This window comes from Electrophorus electricus, chromosome 14 (assembly GCF_041902795.1).
Source record: "Electrophorus electricus isolate QZ-2024a chromosome 14, ASM4190279v1, whole genome shotgun sequence".
In the NCBI taxonomy this organism is placed as follows: domain Eukaryota; kingdom Metazoa; phylum Chordata; class Actinopteri; order Gymnotiformes; family Gymnotidae; genus Electrophorus; species Electrophorus electricus.
Window position 1 is genome coordinate 3,290,409 of NC_137510.1, and position 21,929 is coordinate 3,312,337.

Below are 21,929 nucleotides of genomic sequence, written 5' to 3' on the forward strand. Positions count from 1 at the left end.
GTTTATTCGTGTCTTTTTTGACATTATTAGTGTGCAGAAATAGTTACGTCCTTGACAAATGATTGTTTGTTAGTTACTGAGATGCAATTTAATATTTGGGGCGTTTTCACATTTGTCCAGAATACTTGAGTCCTCGTCCAGGACTGAATCTGGGTTTGTTTGAGGGAGGGGCTCATTATCGCTGGTTCGCTTTCACACAGAAGAACTCTATCTCAACCGTGGATCGACTGCACCGTTCCACACGTTACTTTTCTGAGCGTAGGCTCGCAAAGTGGTACAGATATGTTGAAGTCATTATCATCCTACTATATACATTAAATATAATAACAGTAACTTTATAACAGTACCTTTTCTGTGCATGATCGAGAAATTCCTTTCCTCGGGAAACAAGCTCAAGCATGTCATTGCTTTTTTAAGAGTTGCTGTGTGTCGTTACAAATGTAACATTTAGTGCTTACAATGAGCGAGTGTGATAAAAAACAATTTACTTACTCCGACAGCTGACAGATTTCTGTTCTCCTGATATACACTTCGATGTTTCGCGATGTTGTATTAATATATTTGCAATAAGACAGACCAGAAAGATGGTTCAAACAATGTCACTAGGAAGGGAATCCCAAAGTTTGCTCGACTTTAACTGTGAATTCTCAACAAATATAAGGTGGTCAATTGCCTGCTGCATCTGCTACATACCTTTATTCTTCTACAGCAGAACATAAAACACTTTGATATTTGATGGTAAATGCCTATATCAAAAGATGCCAGTAGGGCTACAAAAAACATGCCTTATCTACAAAATGCAAGCCTTATATAATTGGTAATTTATAGTAGTAAAAAATTTGTTGAGACTTGATCATACAGGATAAAAATGGACAAAGACTTGATTATATGACATAATTGTTACATTCTCAAAATCAGTGACAGAATGCTTTCTGAATCAAGTCACCTGGTCGACAAACACGGAAACAAAAGCAGACGTCTGGACTGTTGTTCCATGTGTCTTATAGTAATTATAAAAAAACAAACAAAGAGAAAACCAAACCCCCAAAATGGAACAGAGAGTGTCAGAGTTGCTTAGCATAGGTGCCATTACTTTCAATCAAAAATCTTCTTATGAAACCAAAGATCCCAGTATTCGTACTATATCTGATTATTGATTAAGAGACTGACAAACAGAGCTGCACCACTAAGCCACAGACTAAGAACAAGACTAGCAGAGGGCACAACTCCCCTGGATACAGCAAGGCTCAGAACAACATAGTTGGAGTCATTTCCTCCCGGCAGTGCTGCCTCGATGGTGAGGATCACCTCTGTGCCAGACGTAGCGTTGCTCGGGGCAGTAAGGTTCACAGTGCCGATGGCAATACCGTCGCCCCCTGCTGTCAGGGAACTGGGAAAGGTCATTTTGTACTGGAGGCTGTTCCTGGCAGTGATGATATAGTTCTGCCAAGTGCTCCTCATTTCCACAGTGAAAGGAAGTGTGTACAATGCCCCAGGAGCCAAGGTGCCATTTTCCACAGCCTGAGGGAAAGAGAAGAGTAAAGAACACAGTCATTAGAGCCCACAGAAGAGTAAAGCACAGACATCAGAGCACACAGAAGAGTAAACAACAGTCATTAGAGCCCACAGAAGAGTAAAGAACAGTCATCAGAGCCCACAGAAAAGTAAAGAACAGTCATCAGAGCACACAGAAGAGTAAAGAACAGTCATCAGAGCCCACAGAAAAGTAAAGAACAGTCATCAGAGCACACAGAAGAGTAAAGAACAGTCATCAGAGCCCACAGAAGAGTAAAGAACAGTCATCAGAGCACACAGAAGAGTAAAGAACAGTCATCAGAGCCCACAGAAAAGTAAAGAACACAGCTCTTTATGTGTCATTGGAGCACACAGAAGGGAAACACAGATAATGAGGAGGTGCATATATATTGTCACTATGAAGTCTGAGGTATAATCTACAAGGATCACTTTAAGCATGTATCTGGGCCTCATAAATCAGGGCATTGACTCACAGTGACGGTAATGTTGGAGGTTCTGTAAAGGCCGGAGGATTGCCTCTGGAATGGGATATTATCTGAAGTTGATGAAGAGTTGGTCTGTCCCAAGACTAAGATGTAAAATTCTCTCTTTGGCACTGTGCTCACTGTTACCAAATAGTCCCCATCGCCAGTGTCCTGCAGACTGCCTGTGTGGACTGTGAAGTCTGATGCCTCAACCAGAGCAACCACTAGAGGCTTCTCCAAATCCGAGCCAACCATGGAGAGCAGCAGGGTGATGTTTCCATCTACCAGTGGAGAGGGAGAGAGAGATAGAATGAGAGAGAGATAGAGATAAAGACAGACAGAGAGAGAGAGTGTGAGAGACAAAGAGAGAGAGAAATAAGGATATTTGGAATTTTCAGAGCAACAGTGTTTCATCACTGAGTGTCAACTTTGTTCAACCGTCACGACTTCCAGCCAGCGTTCGCACTACACTTCACACAAAGCTCTAGTTTGTTCAAAGTCACCTGATTACTGATCACACCTCTTTATAGTTAACTTGTATATATAAGCCTAGCTGATCCTGTCACAGTTTGCGAAGTCTCGTCTGCTAGCTACACATTTCAGGTCATTTTGGATACTCTCTCTAGTTATTTATGGTTATGAACTCTTTTGCCTGTTTATTGGATTTACGTCTACCTTTGCCCTTTTGGATTTGGTTGCTGGATATCTAGATTTTACCCTTTCCTGTGTTGCAACTACCTCTTTGGATAACCCCTCTTTATCATTAAACTGCAAATACTTGCACTCGACTCTGCCTTGTTCTGACATACGTGACAAACCCAGATATTTTTTCTTGTATTTTGAAAAATGCAAATGTATTAAAAAATGGATGACCAATAAAAGTAGAAATCACTTGCATAGCAAAATTATTTTGACAGCAAATATTTACTTTACCCAAATAAGTGCCTTTCTGTGAGCTGTATTTATATTGTTATGCTACCATAACCGGAAACATGAAAAATGGCTGAATCCAGGACATCACTGCCATGAGAGTCTGACCATTAGGTCAGAAATGCTGCCAAACGTTTAGTCGGTTTCTACATGTGGTGTGTTTGCTCAAGTCGAAATCTGAGTACAAGTTACTCCCAAGCCACTTGTCTGGTTACACACTGCAGTTCTGCCAATCTGCAGTACATTTGCATACAACTTTCCTCATAAAGAGGAGTCTAATATACCTTATCTGTGAATTGTGCACCACTAATGTTGTCATTGGTCAGGCAGCTGTGAGCTCTTTTACTTCCAGAACTGAACAAGGCTTGTGATATGGACTGAATCCTCACCTGTGTAGACCATACAATTGCTCTTCTGGAAACTGCAGTCAGACCTTCAGGTGAACTAACATATTTTACCTTGGCTCATTCCCAAGTTTAAAAAAGTTTTGCGTTATTGTCATGAATCCCACACACCCCTAATTCTCAGACTAACACTGCCTCGCCCACATCTACATCCCTGGAATGCATCTGCACAATTGATCAAGCTCACCTGAGTTTTAATGCCCACCTGTTCCTCGTTTCTCCTCGCTTGTTCTCCTCCGCGTGTTATATTCCCCTTCTCATACGCCTCTCTTCCCCTTCCTGTTTCTGAAGTATTACCAAATGATGTTGTGTACCAAGTCTTCTTCCTGCCTGCCGCCCTGTGTACTGACCTGTGTTTCCCTTCCAGACCTGGTCTGAGAAAAGCCCTATGATCTGCACAATTTGCCTGAATCACACAGTTTCTTTTAATAGTGCCCAGCACATTAGTAGCCTGCTCACATTAAAAATAAGACCTCTCAGAGTCGGATGCTTTTGTGTCTTGGGTATTTGCTATGTTTACAATTCTGAGTTTTTGATTTGATCTGTACTATAATGGAGACTAAACTGTCAGTGTAAAAACCTTCTTAGATAATTCCTGAACTACTCCTATATCCTGCCACTGTAAAGAATCCTGAAATACTCCTATATCCTGACATGATTTACTATAAGAGGCCATGAACTAATAAGGAAAAAAGAAACTGTTTGTTCCTCTGGGACACTATAAATGATTCAGGTACGAGTGTGGACTTACCAGCAGGTGGTCTGCTGTTAATCACAGTGTAGCCTGGGTGGGGGTTCTGGAACACTGTCACGAAATCAAACAGGAAGTTTGTTGCACTTTGACCTAAAAGCAGAAAATACTTTAAAATCCAGATAATGTAGTTCAATTGTCAGTACATCCATAAAATTAGAAGATCAGTTCTCAAGGAAAATAAATTATATATAATATATATATTATATTTGTACCAGTAACTTTGAGAGTGTAGAACTGAGATGATTTGATGATGAGCATCCAGATTCCTGCTTGGGTGGAGTTCTCGAGTTGCACTATGTAGAGGTTTCTGACAGTGAGAATCAGGCCCAGTGGACCGTTGGCCTCCTGACTTGTCTGGGACTGTCCTGTAGGCAGAAAAGAACTCAGCTGTACAGTATTTACAGAGTTGCACATGTTACATCAGCCCATAGCTTTCACCTTTTGTGCTCGTCATGTTTAATGAACTGGTTGTGGTGGTGGGAGCGTGTCTGAGCATCGGCAGTGGTCACCAAACAGTTGAAAGGTCATATCTCCAATACTAGACAAGTCGATCATGATAAATGACATGAGTATTTTAGTTTAAGTTCAACATGTTTAAGTTACTATATCCACGTTACTCCGCATCAGCAGTGGTTTGTTAGCTAGTTAAGCAGGGATATATAAAACTGTAATTTAGGCATGTTAGCTTAGCTAGTGTTTTTTCCTCAAACTTGACTAAGTGAAAAACAATGTCTAAGCAACGACCGCTGAAGCACCTACAATGTTCACTAGAAGTGGGAGAATGAGTTTTAATTCACCACTGTTAAGGACAAAACCATTGATATGTGAGCAGTGTATAGCTTTTCCAAAAAGAGATAACTGGGTGTACCACCACACCACAATGCATCTGAAGTTTAAAGGACACCTTCCACCGAAAAGTTCAATTTGCACCAAAAAAATGTGAAAAGATTAAAGGCTTTGCTGAACACTCAGCAGTCTTCTTTTTTTTTTACCATACAATCAGAAAAGGGAGAAGCCAACACAGATGCTTCTTTTCTTGTTAGTTATCAAAAGCATAAAAACAAATCATGGACAGAGTTATTAACAGGCATTGATGATCGCTGTAGACTCATTATTCAAAGACCTTAAAATGAAAGATTAAATCTGAACTGTCATAGCTAATATGTCACTTGGAGCTGGAACTGTAGCAAGAAGAGTGGAGTCGTTGGCAGAGGATGACATCCAACAGGTACTGAGAGATTTCTCTCATTGTCAATTATTTTCACTGCAATTTGATGAATCTGTAATTATGACTGACAGAGCCCAACTTCTGTTCCTTTGCATGATGTTTAATGATGCCAAGATTAAAGAAGACTTTTTCATCCTTTTGCCATTGAATGAGCAAACAAATGGTGAAGATACACTGCATGCCTTCAAAACGTACACAGCTAAGAAAAGTCTTCCGTTTCAGAAACTTGTGTCAATAAAAGCTGGAACGTAGGCACGGCACTATAATGTGTGCCCGCTGGTTTCCTCACACCTTCCGGGAGTCAAACTCATTTCCAGAATGTGGACAAAACACTTAACGTCTCACACAAAGATTCTTTCCATCCTGAAAACAGAGCAGACAGACTGGTGGAGAAGTTCAGTAGGTTGCTTGAAGAGCTTAACAAAATAGAGGCCATACCATTCATTCCCTTCCATTCATTCCCCTTTCTAGAAGCTGAGGATCTGTCAGCAAACTTCCAACAGGATATGGAATTAATTGTCCCACGAAATGACGAGGCGAGAAGAAATGGAAAGAGGAAAAAGTTCAAGCAACGAAGACTTTTGATGACTTGTAAACTGAGAGAGATGTCCTTCTCTTTTCATCGTGTGCATTTGATGTGAAGGCCTTTTTTTGGATCTACATATCTTCGTGAGATGGCATTTTCACAGAAGAAAATCATCAAGGATAAGTATCTCACTTGACTAACAGATGCTCGTCTGTTTGACTGCATTAGACTGGCTGTCTCAAACTATGCCCCTGACGACAACGCACCTGCCACGATAGCCTGAACTCAGTTGTACATTAATAAAGTAAGTAATATTATATTTCTAACATTTTATATTTTTATAGGCTATGGGGACATGCACAGATTTTGTATTTTAAGTATCATAGGTCTGGCATTTGTGTTGGTTGATCTTTGATTTTTTTCAGATTTAAAAGGTGTTCTTATTCCAAAAAAAGTTACTGAACACTGGTCTAGAGGGGGAAGAGACAGCTCAGGTGAACCAGCGGGTAACTGAACCAGCAGGTTGTTCCTGTATGTCAGTAACAGTAGCCAACGTGTATAATTCCTTTTCTATCAGAAGGCTGCTGGATGCAAAGACAGAGGCTATGTTCACATACTGGGCTAAAGAGACTCAAATCTGATTTTTTGCCTTATCTAACATTGATCAAATGTTTTCAGGGCTGTGTAGACATACAAATCCAATCTTTTCAAATCAGATTTTAATCATTTTCATGTGTGAGGGCAGGTGATTAGGACTGGCAGACCGGAGGTCGTTGATGTCTCAGGGAGCTCTTATGCCTGTGTTGAGGGCAGAGCGGAGGGCATTGATGTCTCAGGGAGCCCTTATGCTGTGCTTCTTTCTGGCTCTTCCTTTCTAGCTAAGCTGCTACAGCTAGGTCTGCCAGAGTCTAAGCTGAACATATATTTTCTTCTGTGTTTTTGTTTTTCTTTGCTCTTCTGTCTGTTCTGATACTGTTCAAGCGCAAGCCTGATGGAGAGTTCCTGCTTGTCTGCCTTCCAGACCACCATGATCACCACTGAGCCACCAGCATGTGTCACTGACCCTCGAGCTGCTCCTGATAGGCTTTTCTCATGTGTTATTGACCCTCCACCTATTCCCAATTGGTTCTTCTGCATTCCACTTTGAGATTAAATACTGCGTAGGATAATAGCGCATCACCACCTCCTTCAGCTCTCCTAGACTTTGTTGTTGTTGTTGTTGTTGTTAGTTGGCCATCCAGTATTGACCAGGGCATGGATTTTCCTTTTGAGCCTTGGTTCTTGTCAAGGTTTCTTTCTCAAAACTCTAGGCCTTTATCCTTGCCACTGTTTCTTTTGGCTTATTCATTTAAAACCTGAACTCAAAATCTTTGTAAAGCTGATTTGTGAAAACATCTGTTGTAAAAATGCACTATTATCATATTCATGAAATTTTAGGAAAGGGTGCAGCAAAGCATAAACTAATCACCAGAGGGAGAAATGATGGTGAAATTTGTTGAATTTGCCGTTATGTAAAAAGTCAGGTTTCGGACAGTGGAGTCCACCAAAAAGGAGTTTTCTGCTATCCCAGGGTTTCTCGCAACCTGAAATATGGTCACCTGAGAACACAAAGCAGGGGAACTCTTCATGAATCACTAATTTATTAAGACACATCATAAAATACAGACTTAGAATTCAGTTCTATTGTGCATGCAGTTTAGTGTGATTGTAATACAGTTTAGGATTTTAAGAGTCCGTTTGTGTGTATTTTGTTGTGTTCTTTGCTATTTATCATAAGCTTTGTCTCTTAAAAGGACATAATAAAAATAATGTAGCTAAAATAGAAAATGGACTTTTGATGATTCCTTTAAAATCCTGAAATATTTTACAGTTGCAGTGAACTGGATGCACAGTAGAAAGTATCCTTTAGTAAACCCATACATTTACTGTTTACCCAGAACTCACATAGCTATGACCAGTACTGCACTGTTTCTTCTAAATAAAGTTTTAGTTGGCCCCTGAATGCACAGCTGCTTGTAAAAATAAAAACTAAACTTCTCATAAAACACTTTGTATGGCAGTATGCTTACCAGAACAGAGTTGGAGGAGTTGGACAAAATGATGGTGGCGTTGGGAAGGAGCTCTTTGGTGACTTCGATGACTTCTCCTCCAGAGGCCAGAGCTATGTCCTCATAGAGCTGGTTCACTGGATTCGAGAGGCCCTTTCTAGTGTTGCTCAGAGCACTGGTCAGTATAAAGTTCACCTGACGATAGATGAAAGCAGGTGTGGTGGATTCGTTTTGGCACATGTAGAGTTTTATAACTATAAAGGATATTTTAGGTCTCTTTAAACATCAACAAATGGCCAAAGGTTCTGGATTAGTATGAACAGCCCGTTTGGGATCATGGGGTCTCTTTGCTACTCATGCTCATCCATTTGGCTCATCTTTTTTCCCTCACTTGCACATTCTGCGATTGCTTGCCACAGTATGATGGCCTTTGGTGGTGTTTGATTAATGATGAAAGGATTTTAGAGACAAAAGAAAGATTGTTAAACAGATTTAGACCTGATTTATGGCAGCACCATTTCATGCAACTGCTCCACTGAGCACATCAGTGCTAACTAACTTGATACCAACCCTGTATCCCTAGTGGACCTACGTAGTTTTTAGTGTAGTGGAACCTTGTAAACAGGTTGGCCCACACTGCTTGAATATTTAATGTTATGGCATGGACAGTAAACTATAATGCACATCTTCAACCCTCCCTTTATCTAGAAGTCAGGTGTGATGACAAAGTGGCCAACCAGTTACATTAAACATTAAGTCAACTTTGACTGATTCCAATATACAGGACCGGATTTGGATTTGAGGTCCAAATTTGAATACCACTGATTTATTCAGTGAGTGGTGTGATGCAATTTGAGTTATGATGAGAGAATACTTACTTGGAACTTCATGGTCTCAATCAATGCGAGAACTGTGCTTTTCAACTCAACATCTTTTGCTTCTGCACTGGTGAAAAGAAAGATCGTAGACCTTGCAGGTGCAGCTGCTAGAGCGAGCTGGGGACACAGAGACAATCAGAGAGACAGACACATAAGCAAACAATCAGACAGCCAGACAGTCTGACCGACAATCAGATAGACACATACAGACCGAACATCAGAAAGACAGTGAGACAGCTTTGATTTATGTTGGACTTGCTCTTCAGGGCCATCATAAGGTATTAGACTTTCAAAAGCATAACTGACTTGTGGAAAGGCCCACTCTCTTAATTGCAAATTTCATTGCAATTTATTATAAATAAAACTGTCTAAAAAGATTTAACAAAAATACGTTTCATAAGTTTTTACACTGTACCACTGAATTAATCATTCAAAAGAGCTATATATTTCCAGTAGCTACCTCTTTTTAAAAATGATTATGCACACTATAGTTTCAGTCTCACCCAACTGTAAAATTAAATCTCTTTCCAGTTATAATGAATTAAATGTTGTACCCAAAGTGCAGAAAGACTCATTTCAGGGCCATATCCTCCTCCACTGGTTGAAAGGGCATTGACTGTTGCTTTGAAAACATCAGGGTCTGTTGTTTTATTCAGTGGTCCAAACTCTGTAATTGCATCATGCAAAAAGTCATGAAATTTCTTCAGAATATTTTTAAAAAGGCAAAGTCAAATTTATTTATATAGCATTTTTTTCAACAGTTGTCACAAAGACGGTTGACAAATGTCTGAGTCCAAGCCAACAGTGAGCAAGCCAAGGGCGACAGTGGCAAGGAAAAACTCCCTAGAGTATGAAGAAGAAACCTTGAGAGGAACCAAGACTCAAATGAAGGGCCCATCCTCCTCTGGCCAACAACGGACACTACAATAGCAATAGATAGTGTGTGTGTGTGTGTGTGTGTGTGTGTGAGAGAGAGAGAGAGAGAGAGAGAGAGAGAGAGAGAGAGAGAGAGAGAGAGAGAGAGACCAAAGAGAAAGAGAAAGAGCAGGCAACCCATCTGTTCCAGGTCCCAGGACCAAACTCCCTTATCTAACCTAACCCAGAGCCATGTAGAGAGTGTGGCTATAGATTTTCTAAGGGGAGAGTTTCTGGAGTGGCATCAAATCACAAAGGACCCCATTTAAAAAAAAAATACACAGTAATGGCAGATGGTTAAGCTTCTTAACAGCAGCAAAGTTGCAGCCATTTGGAAAGCCTGTTTTTAAAATATCACATTGCTTATTTGTAGGAACCATTTGCAGCAACACATAGAGCAAGCTTGCGTCAACAGAAGAAAGATTCAGAATTCAGGTGCTTTAAATACCTTGATCAACAGAACTTCTGTCTCTGTCTAGTTTTCCCTTCAACAAGGTTAGTCCTCAAAAAGGGGCTCCATTATCTCTGGTCCTTTCCTCAGCACCACATGAACATTTAGCCAGTTAACAGCAGACAGCTGAAAATCATATTTCATAAATAACCCAAGTAATGGTGGAATCTAAATTCATGTCTGATTAATCAAATTCCAAGCAAGTTTGTGAAGGCGGTCATATGGCCTAAAACAAAGGAGATCAAATCCTTCTTATTAAACTGCGGACGAAACTCATATTCGTGGATTTTATCATCAGGATGATTCTCAGTACATATGGGCAACATCGTATTCCAGCAACAGGGAACCAGAAGTGGAAATTCCTTTGCAATTCCAGAGGAATTCAGCAAGGACAACAAGCTGGGATAATCACCCAAAATCATCAACACATTAGATTTTAACATCTGGGCATACATAGCACTTGTGCCTGTCTTGAGTCAGTAATGACACTCAGTAGTGGATGATGTGTGGTTTATTCCCAGCATCTGTGATGAGTACGGAAACCACAAAATATATCATAACTTGTAGTGTTATGTTTTTGCAGCTCTTCACAATGAAAATATTAAATCTTACAGTGGTTACTTGAGTTGTGCTAATACAATCAATATCTACCTTGCAGACAGGGCTGGGTGCACATTTCCCTCATACTTTTATGCCAAAGTGACTTACAATTACAACTTGAGCATTAAGGGCCTTGCTCAGGGGCCAAACAGTGGCAGCTTGGCAGGTATGGGGCTTGAGCCAGCAACCATCCATTTACACATCAGCTACTTTAACCACTGCATCCATAACACAATGAACTTGTGGAGCAGGACGCACAGACTCCCTCGAAGTGAAACATTTATTGACATAAAACATGTAGAACAGTGGCACTCACACACAGCATTAACGACAGACATGACTTATACATTTAACTAAACACAGGCTACAATCACATCTAACAAATGACCACTTACACGTTTTACATACATCAGCGAACAAACAATGACCAACGATGAGGCACGCATTGACAGGGTTTAATAGACAGACACACATCAACACGTAACCCCGTACAGGTGCGTGGTTTCACGGGGGTGTGGCTACAAACATGGGCGAACCCCCCTGCGTCCCGTGACACTGTGTGTTATTCCAAGCCCCATGTTTTCTCTGCCTGTTTTCTTATTCGCGGGTGTTAAAGCGTTCTTATCATCACTTGTATCATTGTTATAGCCTGCTCCCTTTTTTTGTCATCGTGTGCTTTGGTTTGTTTAACATGTATTCTCAGACTGGACTCTGCGTGTTGGCTCACTGACCCTGGACCGCTCTAAGGACTCTGATTCTGGATTTTCCCTCAATAAATCTCACTCTTCTCAGTGTATGTGCCCGACTCGTGACTGCTCCATGCTACAAATCTCAACTTGATAATGCTTCATGTTACTCAGGTTTGAATGGAAAATTAACACTGACCTGTAATGAGTACGGAAACCACGAATTATTTCATAACTTGATTTATACCTTTTTAAAGACCAAATAACAGATCTTAGAACGTGACATTTGGGCAGCTAAAGGTAGGCTGAGGGATAAGGATCATCACAAAAGCAGGTGGTGTCAATGTCTCTATAGTCTCCCTGAACACAGAGTTGATGTCAAAATATTTGCTGCTCAACTTGAAGGCAGCACTGGATTTAGGTACAAATGGAAGGATAGCTATAGATGTCACCCATAAGCTTGGTCACCGCGAAGGTCACAAGCCATGAGTGATACTTATTCTGTTTATGTTTTGCTGGGTGAGAGATTCAATTTGAAGACTACATAGGACACCTCCTTTGTCTATATGCAAAGGCAAGGCCGGTCATAGGCGGAGACATTAACATGGTTATGGACAGTGCTAAGGATAGATGGTCTACCAAATCACCACCCCGTTCCAACTTCTTACACTTCTTTGGTCTTACATTAGACCTGGTAGACAACTGGTGAATAAAAAAACCTGGTTCATGTCAGTACCCTTCGAATAACACAGCTCTTAGTGATTGTTCTAGAACTGATATGTGGTTGATATCCACATATTTAGAGAATGCAGTTATAGACTTTGGTTATGGTCCATCTGACTCACAGAGGTGATTGTTATTGGAAGTTGAATGATCTCTTACTAAGAAATGAAGCTACTATTGTCTAATTGACAAATTCTGGGAAAGGCATGTGCGACAAAAGTATGCGGGAAGAATTGGGAAATGCGGAAATACGAGATTTTATGTTTGATGAGGAAGGGGAAGGTATTTTTGAAAAGAGTGAATTCAAAATATTGTACAGAATATCTCTACCATTCAAAACATCCAAGGGTCTCATAGTGTGGAGATACTGAAACTAAAGGAGCTACACTCAGCTTTCCGGTATTGGCTGCTGATTTATAAATCACTTCTCACCACATTATTTGCTACTATGGAGTAATAAACACATTACTCACAAAAGGAAATCACTTTCTCCTTCCATGGTTTAAAAAATACACTGCCTGGCCAAAAAAAAAAGGTCACCACCTGGATTTAACTAAGAAAATAGGTAAGAGCCTCCCATTGGATAATTACTGCATGGGTGAGTGTTTCAGCTGGCAACAAGTTATTTAACCCTAACTGATGCAGTGAGTAGCTTCTCATTTGTTAAACAACCATATCGAAAGACGCATCCTGTGGTCCTGGAAAAGATGTTAATCTGTTTCAGAAGGGTCAAATTATTGGCATGCATTAAGCCAGAGAAAACATCTAAGGAGATTGCTGAAACTACTAAAATTGGGTTAAGAACTGTGCAACGCATTATTAAAAAGTGGAAGGACAGTGGGGAAACATCATCTTCAAGGAAGGAATGTGGTCAGAAAAAAATCTTGAATGATCGTGATAGGCGATCACTTAAACGTGTGGTGAAATCAAATCATAGAAAAACAACAGTACAACTCAGGGATATGTTTAACAGTGAAAGTAAAAGCATTTCCACACGCACAATGCGAAGGGAACTCAAGGGATTGGGACTAAACAGCTGTGTAGCCTTAAGAAAACCACTTGTTAGTGAGGCTAACTGGCAAAAATGGCTTCAATTTGCTAGGGAACATAAAGATTGCAATCTGGAGCAATGGAAGAAGGTCATGTGGTCTGATGAGTCCAGATGTACCCAGTTCCAGAATGATGGGCGCATCAGGGTAGGAAGAGAGGCGGTTGCAGTGATGCACCCATCATGCCTAGTGCCTACCGTACAAACCTGTGGGGGCAGTGCTATGACCTGGGGTTGCTGCAGTTGGTCAGGTCTAGGTTCAGCAATGTTATGTGCCCAAAAAATAAGGTCAGCTGACTACCTGAATATACTGAATGACCAGGTTATTCCATCAATGGATTTTTTCTTCCCTCATGGTACAGGCATATTCCAACATGACATTGCCAGGATTCATCAGGCTCAAATTGTGAAAGAGTGGTTCAGGGAGCATAAGACATCATTTTCACACATGGATTGGCCACCACAAAGTCTTTGGGATGTGCTGGAGAAGACTTTGCGCAGTGGTCCAAATCTCCCATCATCAATACAAGATCTTACAGAAAATGAATGCAACTCTGGACAGAAACAAATTTTGTAACATTGCAGAAGCTTGCGCAAACAATGCCACAGCGAATGCATGCCATAATCAAAGCTAAAGGCAGTCCAATGAAATATTATAGTGTGTGACCTTTTTTTTGGTCAGGCAGTGTAATATTTTATTTGCGCACCAGCTACTGAATGCTGATGACTCTTTTTACATTCTCTGATTTTTGTAACAAATATGCAATGATTTGTTTAAAATCGGTCTTTGAGAAAGCATGTCTATCCTTCCCGATTGGCTTTCTTTTGTTGCTTAAAGGTAATCATGAATTTCTCACTACATAATTAAGTGATTTCTACTGATGGCATTATGAACAAGAAATGCTGTAACATAGCTCAAATGTATTAAGCAGCAGCTTGTTGTAGAACCTCTTTGGCTACTTGCAAATGGCCGGTAGAGCACATGTATCTTTCCTAAGTTAAATATACCTTTTTTTTAATTAACCTGGGATCTTTGTATTTATACTAAGAGCCTGTCACTTTAAAAACTCTGTTCTGCCATATTTTATTAGGGCTGTGTCACTAATGCTATTGCCACCCATTTTACGACAGCTCATTGTAACTTATTAGCATGATAATTAGTATGAGTGCATGATAGAGTACAATCAGCAGGAGCTGGTCATTAACTTCAGCTAATGTTTAGCTGAATGCATTGTCAGCTATTATTGATCCCACTAGTAAGGAAACCCTCATTTTACCACATGAGCATGCCTTGTTTCTTATTGTGATAGGTGCTGAGCTGGGCTGAGAAGAGCCTGACATGCACTGGGTTTCCGAGCCCTGGGTGGTGGATTGAGAAAGGTTGGTGTTTTGTGATTTTGCGGCACTTAAGTAAGGCCTTTTTCAGGTAACCCCCTTTTTTTGGTGCACTTAATTTTTTCTTGGGACTATTTTCTTGCCGAGACTGCTGGATTTCACATTCCCACACACACTCACACACACACACACACACACACTCAAACACACTCGTAGACACACACACACACACACACACACACACACACACACACACACACACTCACACACACATACACACACACACACTCTCACACACACACACACACACACACACACACACACTCACACACACACACACACACACACACACAAAATAATTTTCTTTGAAGAAGCTTTAACGGGTTATATGCAGGTTCACTGCCAGTTTTCTATTTGTACTGCAAAATTCTTTTTTCAAATTCATTTAATTATTTCTTTCTGGGTTACACACAGATTTAAAATCTGGAAGCTACCATACAAATTTAGCATTTACAATAAGGTGAGAGATGTATCTTTTACATAAGTGCTACCCTGTAAAGAGTGTTTTGTGCAAATATTTTAATATAAGTGATAAATGTTGCTTCTCTGGTTATGAGTATGAAACTATAGAACATCTATTTTTTATTGTTCTTTTGTATGTTCTTTCTGGATCAATCTCTTTCTGACCTTGGATAAAAAATTTGGGAACGAAATTCCCTTAAAAGTTCATGTCATGGTAGGCCAGTCATGAAGCAGGAAAGAAGCGCCCACTCCTGCTCCGGATCGCATCACACACCTGCCATGCTCACAGTCGCCTGCCTATTAACTCGACTCACCTGAGCCTTATTTCTGTTTTCGATATTTAAGACCACAGATACCTGAAGTCAGCGTTGCACACTGGCAGATCGTAGAGCTACACGCTCCAAACGACTACAATGCTGACTTCATTGTCTGCTTAGTTTTCCTTTTGATCGCTGCTTCGCAACCTATTGAATTATGAAAAAACTATTATTTCCAACCTTGCCTCTCCCTCCCACTGTGCCATCACAGTTCAGTATATTTTGTTTATTTTTGAAGATCTTGAATTTAACTCTGATGAACATTTTGTCTCAAATTTGTGATCTTGAAAAATATTTTATATACACCAAACAAAATTTGCTAAAAAAATAGAGTTTTGTCTTATTTTTAAAATTAGTACCTACATATCTATCTATCTACGTATCTACTATTGGTAATATATGCCGGCCTCGAGATAAGAAATTTCTTAAATCTATATCAATATTGAAGAAATAAAACTTTCTTTGACCATTGCAAGCTCCAGTTTCCCCCTCTCTAGTTTTCCAGATGTTATTTAAAATGTATTGTTCGTTTAAGCATTAATAAAAAAAAAACATTCTGAGTCATCCCGAGCTATAGCAACATCAGGAAAAAGGAACACAAGAAGCTGGAGAAATACCAAGGGCTGAAAATAATAGCTGGAAAAGTTGTTGGGGGGTTAATGTGGTGGGTGAAAAAAAAAGACATTTAAAATATGTTACACAAACATCCTGCAAAGTTCCAAAGTTTCAGGATTGCACCTCCAATGTCCTATAAGAGTGTTCTCTTTAAAATTCTGGAAATCCTATAAAAAGCTGCCCAGAGGACATTCGCAGTGTAAGTTTGCGGGACATTGCCGGGACTTATTTTTGTTAGCTGGGATGATGCTAGCTTTTCACAAGAATTCTTAAATAGTAATGAATTTTACCAAAAAATCACCACCACCACCAACAAGAAAAAAAGCCATCTGTTCCAATTTCAGAACCACACCGTCTAATCTAACACAACTCCATCCTTCCTTCCTCACCTGAGTCATTGAATGTGACCAGGATGTAGGCTGAAGGTTCATTCATGGTGCCTCGTCTGCTGTCAGTGATGAAGGAAATGACACGTGTAACTTCAGTGATAACATTTGCCATACTCACTGCGGTGTCAATCACGAAACAAAGGGCTGGGGATGACTGAAGGATGCCCATCAGTCTGGCAGAAACAAAGATGAGCAGATCGTGGATGAGCATGTAAACAGATTTAAATCTAAACCGGTGTTCTTTCTTATATCCATTTCACCTGAAGCTTCATTTAAACAATTTCCTGTTTTCCTGATCAAATATCCTGTGATCATGTCAATAAACCATCTTGTTCCCATAATGTTTCGTCAAATACCTCAGAAATTCTCTGTCCCCTGCTGCTTCTCTAATGTCCTGCAGGAGGTCCCTAGTGGCTGCCTTAGCAACGTCTGCTGCCACAAAGTGGAGGCTGCCATGTGGGGAGCTGAGGCTGTCCTTGTTGATGCCCCCTTTGGGCTCCACGGAACTTGTGCGGTCTGCTCTCCCTCCATGGCTGCACTTTCCTAGTGATTTCCATGTAGGTAGAAGAACATTTACATTTAGCAGTGGTAACTACTCTAGTGCACATTTAAATGATGAGAGAGAACAACCGAAATGCATCGTAAACATATGCTCACTACCCTATTCATTGTGGATATATAATAGGTATATAGGATGTCTGAGCATTGTTGTGGCAACACAAAGATTGTTTTGGGAACATGTTTTTATAAGCAGTCATTTGTGGTTGCTTTATTCCTGTAATCTTCATTAGTGTATTTATACCTGACCACTAATTCTTCTGCAATATCTAATACCTATTTTACTTTTTAACGTGAACAAGAAGAGATGCCGTATGCAGACAGCAGTACCAAAGGGTTTGTAGGAGCTGATCAGGTCGAAATATCCTGAGGTGAGTTTCTTCTGGGTGAGGATTGTCTGCAGAATGTTGTCTGTGCAGTTGTCAACACAGCTGTTGCAAGTTGGGGTGTTGACATCTGAACCAACCAGGAGATGCACAATGTTTGTATTTGGTCATATACATAAATACACACACACACAGTTGATTATGCATGATGAACACAGTAATGATACCAGCAATGTTGTCTATAGGGAGGTTTGCTTGAATAAGGCTTTGGTATGGGGATCTGTTTCCCAGTTCTATCCAGTTACTGTGACTGTAGAAATCCTTCAAAAAACAACAGAAAGCAATGTCAGTCACTTACATAAGTCCAAACACAATATAGTATTTTCCCCTAGTGCTGCTCTGTCTTTGCATGGCTTGCTGTAGACATGTTGACTCTGTCACCTGTAGTGTGTGCAGTGTTTTTCCCAGTAGTTGCCTTGCTAAGTGGTAGTTCTTCTGTAGGAGTGAGGTCTTCACTGCAGATACTCCGTCTTTGAGGAGTTTGTGTGCTTGCACAAACCTCTCATTATCAAAATGGTACTCGGGATCAAAGACATGCCTTAGGTCCACCTGTGCGTTATTCAGGCTTATAGTAACGATGGCGGACATTAGTGAGACAGCTGAGGCAGGGGACAGGCAGGCTGCTGTCAGAGACACTACAGTGAGGGGGTTTGGCTGCAGAGAAACATCACAGGTCAGTACTCAAACAAACATGCTCTCATTCTTTAATCATGTTATTCTCTTTTATTTGTACTGTTGTACTGTACATAATTTTTATTGTTTCCTGTGAAAGATTCTTGGAAACTGAAAAACTAATAGCTAAATGTATTTTGTTAGTAAAAGCAAAATTAAAAATAAGTCCTGTTAATCACCACATATGCAGACCATTAGGCCTGCGTTAATGTAATGACAGTGTTTATGTCTGTGTAATGCTCATGGAAGTGAGTTAGGATACAAAGTCACAACCAGCATAGAAACATTGCTGATGAGCAGCGAGGTCTTATCTAGAAAACCATCCGACCAGTGCAGAAAATGTCACTTAAGCTCAGAGGTCTTCAGTCTCCATGTCAGTGGCTAGATCAGTGTGTAGAATGATGAGACTCTCGAATGTGTTGTGCTAACATTCAGTGCAACACTTGCCGTAACTCAAGCATGCAGACTTTAGCGACATGAAAATGTGGTTTTTCAAGCATGCTAACATGATTTAGACTCTAATGTGATTTAGACTTCAAGGTCAAGTCTGTGTACTGTTCCCTGCTAGAGTACTGTACAATCTGAGGTTTTTCTTCACTGCTGTCTCACCTGAACAAACTTTAATCCCTTTTGCGAAGCAACGGTCGAGCAGACCTCGGCTGATTTCTGTAATATTGCTGCCATTGTGATGTTCTGATGGGTATTAGAGGATAATGAAATGACCGAAAAGGCATGGACACTCATTTGGGTCATGAAGGAAAGCAGAAAGAGTTGAGTGACCATGAGTCTTGAGGACATTATTATGCCACCTGTAACAGAATATTTTTTGAAATCAGTTCAAAGTGCCATAAAATATTCAATTCATAATTAACAATATGGCTGGGTGATATGAGAAAAATATGATCACAATATTTTCCCCATATTGATAAATATTGATATTTATCACTATATATAATCTGATAATGTGTTATCCTGAAGAGTTTCCTGCTAATGACAGAAACCTGAGAAAACTAGAGAGTTCATTAAACTTTAGAATTAGCAAAAATAATATCAACATTTAATTATGCAAACATGCTTTATCTGCCTAAAACTTTATTTCAACAAAATTAAACAATATTAATTATGTACTGTTTTTTCCATCTCTCAAGATACACATCTGTGTAAAGGTGCAAAATGTACTGTAAACAAGTCTTTACTTCTGCACCTGTTGTATTATTGAAAATGTGCTTGTTATGTCCTTGTTTATTTTTAATCGTTTTTCATTTAGGGTAATGACCGCAAAAGACAGCACATGCTCCTAAACTTTGGAGGACATCACGAGTTCACTTTCACTTTTTGCGCCACGCGTGGGTTCCACTACTTTTTCTCTATGTTTCTGCACGTTCCTCAGCGGTTGTAGGTCAAACAAGGCTTTACGGTAAGAAATAATTGTACTTTGACATGCAAGCCAAAACTGACTGATTGGCTGCTGTCACATTAATTTCTTGTGTGTGATATGCTGTTACATTTATCTGTAGCTAGTAAAAATGTCAAAAGCTTATTATTCTTATCGACATAAAATGTATCGCGATGTATTTCGAGATCATTTTATTGCCCAGCACTAATTAACAATGAATGAATAATGCTACACCATTGAAATATATTGGTGAAATATATATAACTAATAATAACCAATTCCTTTGTTATACTATAGCTTATACGTAAAATTTACTGTCTCAGTCTTTAAGAAGTGGGTGTTTTTTTTCTCACACTTACTGTAGTAAAAGATGTAGATGTCAAAATTTCAGTTAAGTACAAAATTATGATACATACAAATGCTATATGGACAAAAGTATTGAGACACCTACACATTACTCCTACAGCAGCTTTTATGGCATCCCATTCTAAATCCCTTAGATGGGGTTGGGTGCAGGGCTCTGTGTGGGCCAGTCAAGTTCTTCCACACCAAACTCACCCAACCAAGCCTTTATGGACCTTGCTTTATGCACTGAGGCACAGTCATGCTGGAACAAAAAAAGGCCTTTTCCAAACTGTTCCCACCAAGGTGGAAACATACATTGGTCCAAAATATCTTGATATGCTGAAGCATTAAAATTTCCCTTCATTGGAAAAAAAGGGGGTTAGTCCAACCTCTGAAAGACAACCCCATAGCATTATCCCTCCTCCAACAAACTTTACAGTTGGCACAGTACAGCCAGTCAGGCAACATTCTCCTGTTGTTTACCAAATCTGGCCTCATCTATCAGACGGCCAGAGAGAGAAGCATGATTTGTCACTCCACAAAACACATTTCCACTGCCCTAGAGTCTTGTGGCGGTGTGTTTTACACCACTCCATCTGATGCTCTGCATTGTGCTTGGTGATGTAAGGCTTGCATGTAGTTGCTTGGCCATGGAAACCCATGCCGTGAAGCTCCTGGTGCACAGTTTTTGTGCTGTTAATGCCAGAGGAGTTTTGGACATCTACAGTTATTAAGTCAGTTATTGAGACTTCTATGCAATATGTACCTCAGCACTTGGCAACCCCATTCTGTACATGATCTGCCACTTTGTGGGTGAGTTGCTGTGGTTCCTGAACACTTCAACTTTTTAATAATGCCACTGACAGTTCATCATAAAATATCTAGTAAGAAAGACATTTCTTGTGGCAATCTATTACAGTATAACATGTAGCTGACACTTTTATCCAAAGCAACTTGCAATTATGACCGAGTACAGTTGAAGGTTAAGGGCCTTGTTCAAGGGCCCAACAGTGGCAATTTTGCAGTGGTAAGGCTTGAACCAGCAACCTTCCAATTACAAAGCAAGTACCTGAACCACTGCCCATGTTTGAATGACGCATTCATTCACAAGATTGCAGACTGTGGGGCTGGGTCCTTGATTCTATACACCTGTGGCAATGGAACTGATTGAAATACCTGAATTCAATTATTAGGAGGTGTCCCAAAACATTTGTTCATATGGTGTACCTTGAAAAATTATAGCAAAATAACTTAAAGTCATTAAGCCACTAAATATCTTCCCATATTTCTTTATATATTTCCTTCACCTCATTCTAATCAAATAATTATGGATGCAAGTTTCTTACCTGCTTACAAAATAGCAACAAAATCTCAGTAATTCAAAAAGCAACTTGAAAGGTCCTGAGGAAGATTCCACACAAAGTGATTTTCTTCATTCTGTTACTTATAGACTGTTTAAAATCTTACTAGACCTGTTCTGAAACAGGAGGAATGTAGGGACGTTTAAAAGGGTTTTGTTTCTAAAATTTACATTCTTTTACTTTCACTTCATCTTTTAAAACTCTGCAGGGGTTTCTTTTTGAAAGAAACTTTTCAAGTTACTTTTTGAATTACTGTTATTTTGTTGCTATTTTGTAGGCAGGTAAGAACCTTGCATCCATAGTTATTTGAGTAGAATGAGGTGACAGAACTGCCCTGCAGCATAGGCCCACACCGCCACATTCTGTGTGTGCTGTCTTCTACACTCCCACAAGCCCTCTCTAGAGTATATATTCTGCTGGAATGTATTTGGTATTGTAATCACACAACTGCTCTGTATGGGACGATTTCATGCCCAAACTAAAAATTAAGATTAATATTAAGATTAAAATTAATATTAAGAATTAGTTTAATTTCCATTGCTCAGTAAAAGGGAACGAAATGCAATCTTCGCATAAGGGCCATGTTTAAGGTCCCAACAGTGGATGCATGGCAGAGCTGGGATTCAAACCATCAACTGTAAAATACATGATATGGAATATGGAAAACATGCCAGATTGACAACCTTCATTAAAGTCTGTTACTAATTGATCTCGTCACACAAGCAAAATTAGCAAAGAATAAGCTCCGCCCTGCCAACCTTTCAGCCTCTAACTGCCTCAACAGTTTCCATATTCGGAGTCTTTATCATATTTCCATAACGTGTTTGTGTCTCATTGTTGTT

The 21,929-nt window shown here is 39.9% G+C and overlaps 1 protein-coding gene across 1 annotated transcript; it reads right to left on the minus strand.

Annotated features, from left to right (window-relative positions):
* Positions 1–678: 678 nt before the first annotated feature.
* LOC113573018 (von Willebrand factor A domain-containing protein 7-like) lies at positions 679–21,201 on the minus strand. Its single transcript, XM_027003023.3, has 15 exons — positions 21,073–21,201; positions 18,595–18,794; positions 17,695–17,967; positions 17,481–17,574; positions 17,258–17,383; positions 16,726–16,912; positions 16,370–16,542; positions 9,323–9,435; positions 8,769–8,885; positions 7,912–8,085; positions 7,311–7,440; positions 4,301–4,453; positions 4,086–4,178; positions 2,010–2,281; positions 679–1,521 (listed from the first exon to the last, which is right to left on the minus strand). The coding sequence occupies exons 2-15, from the start codon at positions 18,781–18,783 to the stop codon at positions 1,141–1,143; spliced, it is 2,475 nt and encodes an 824-aa protein (XP_026858824.3). The 5' UTR covers positions 18,784–18,794; positions 21,073–21,201; the 3' UTR covers positions 679–1,140.
* Positions 21,202–21,929: the final 728 nt, after the last annotated feature.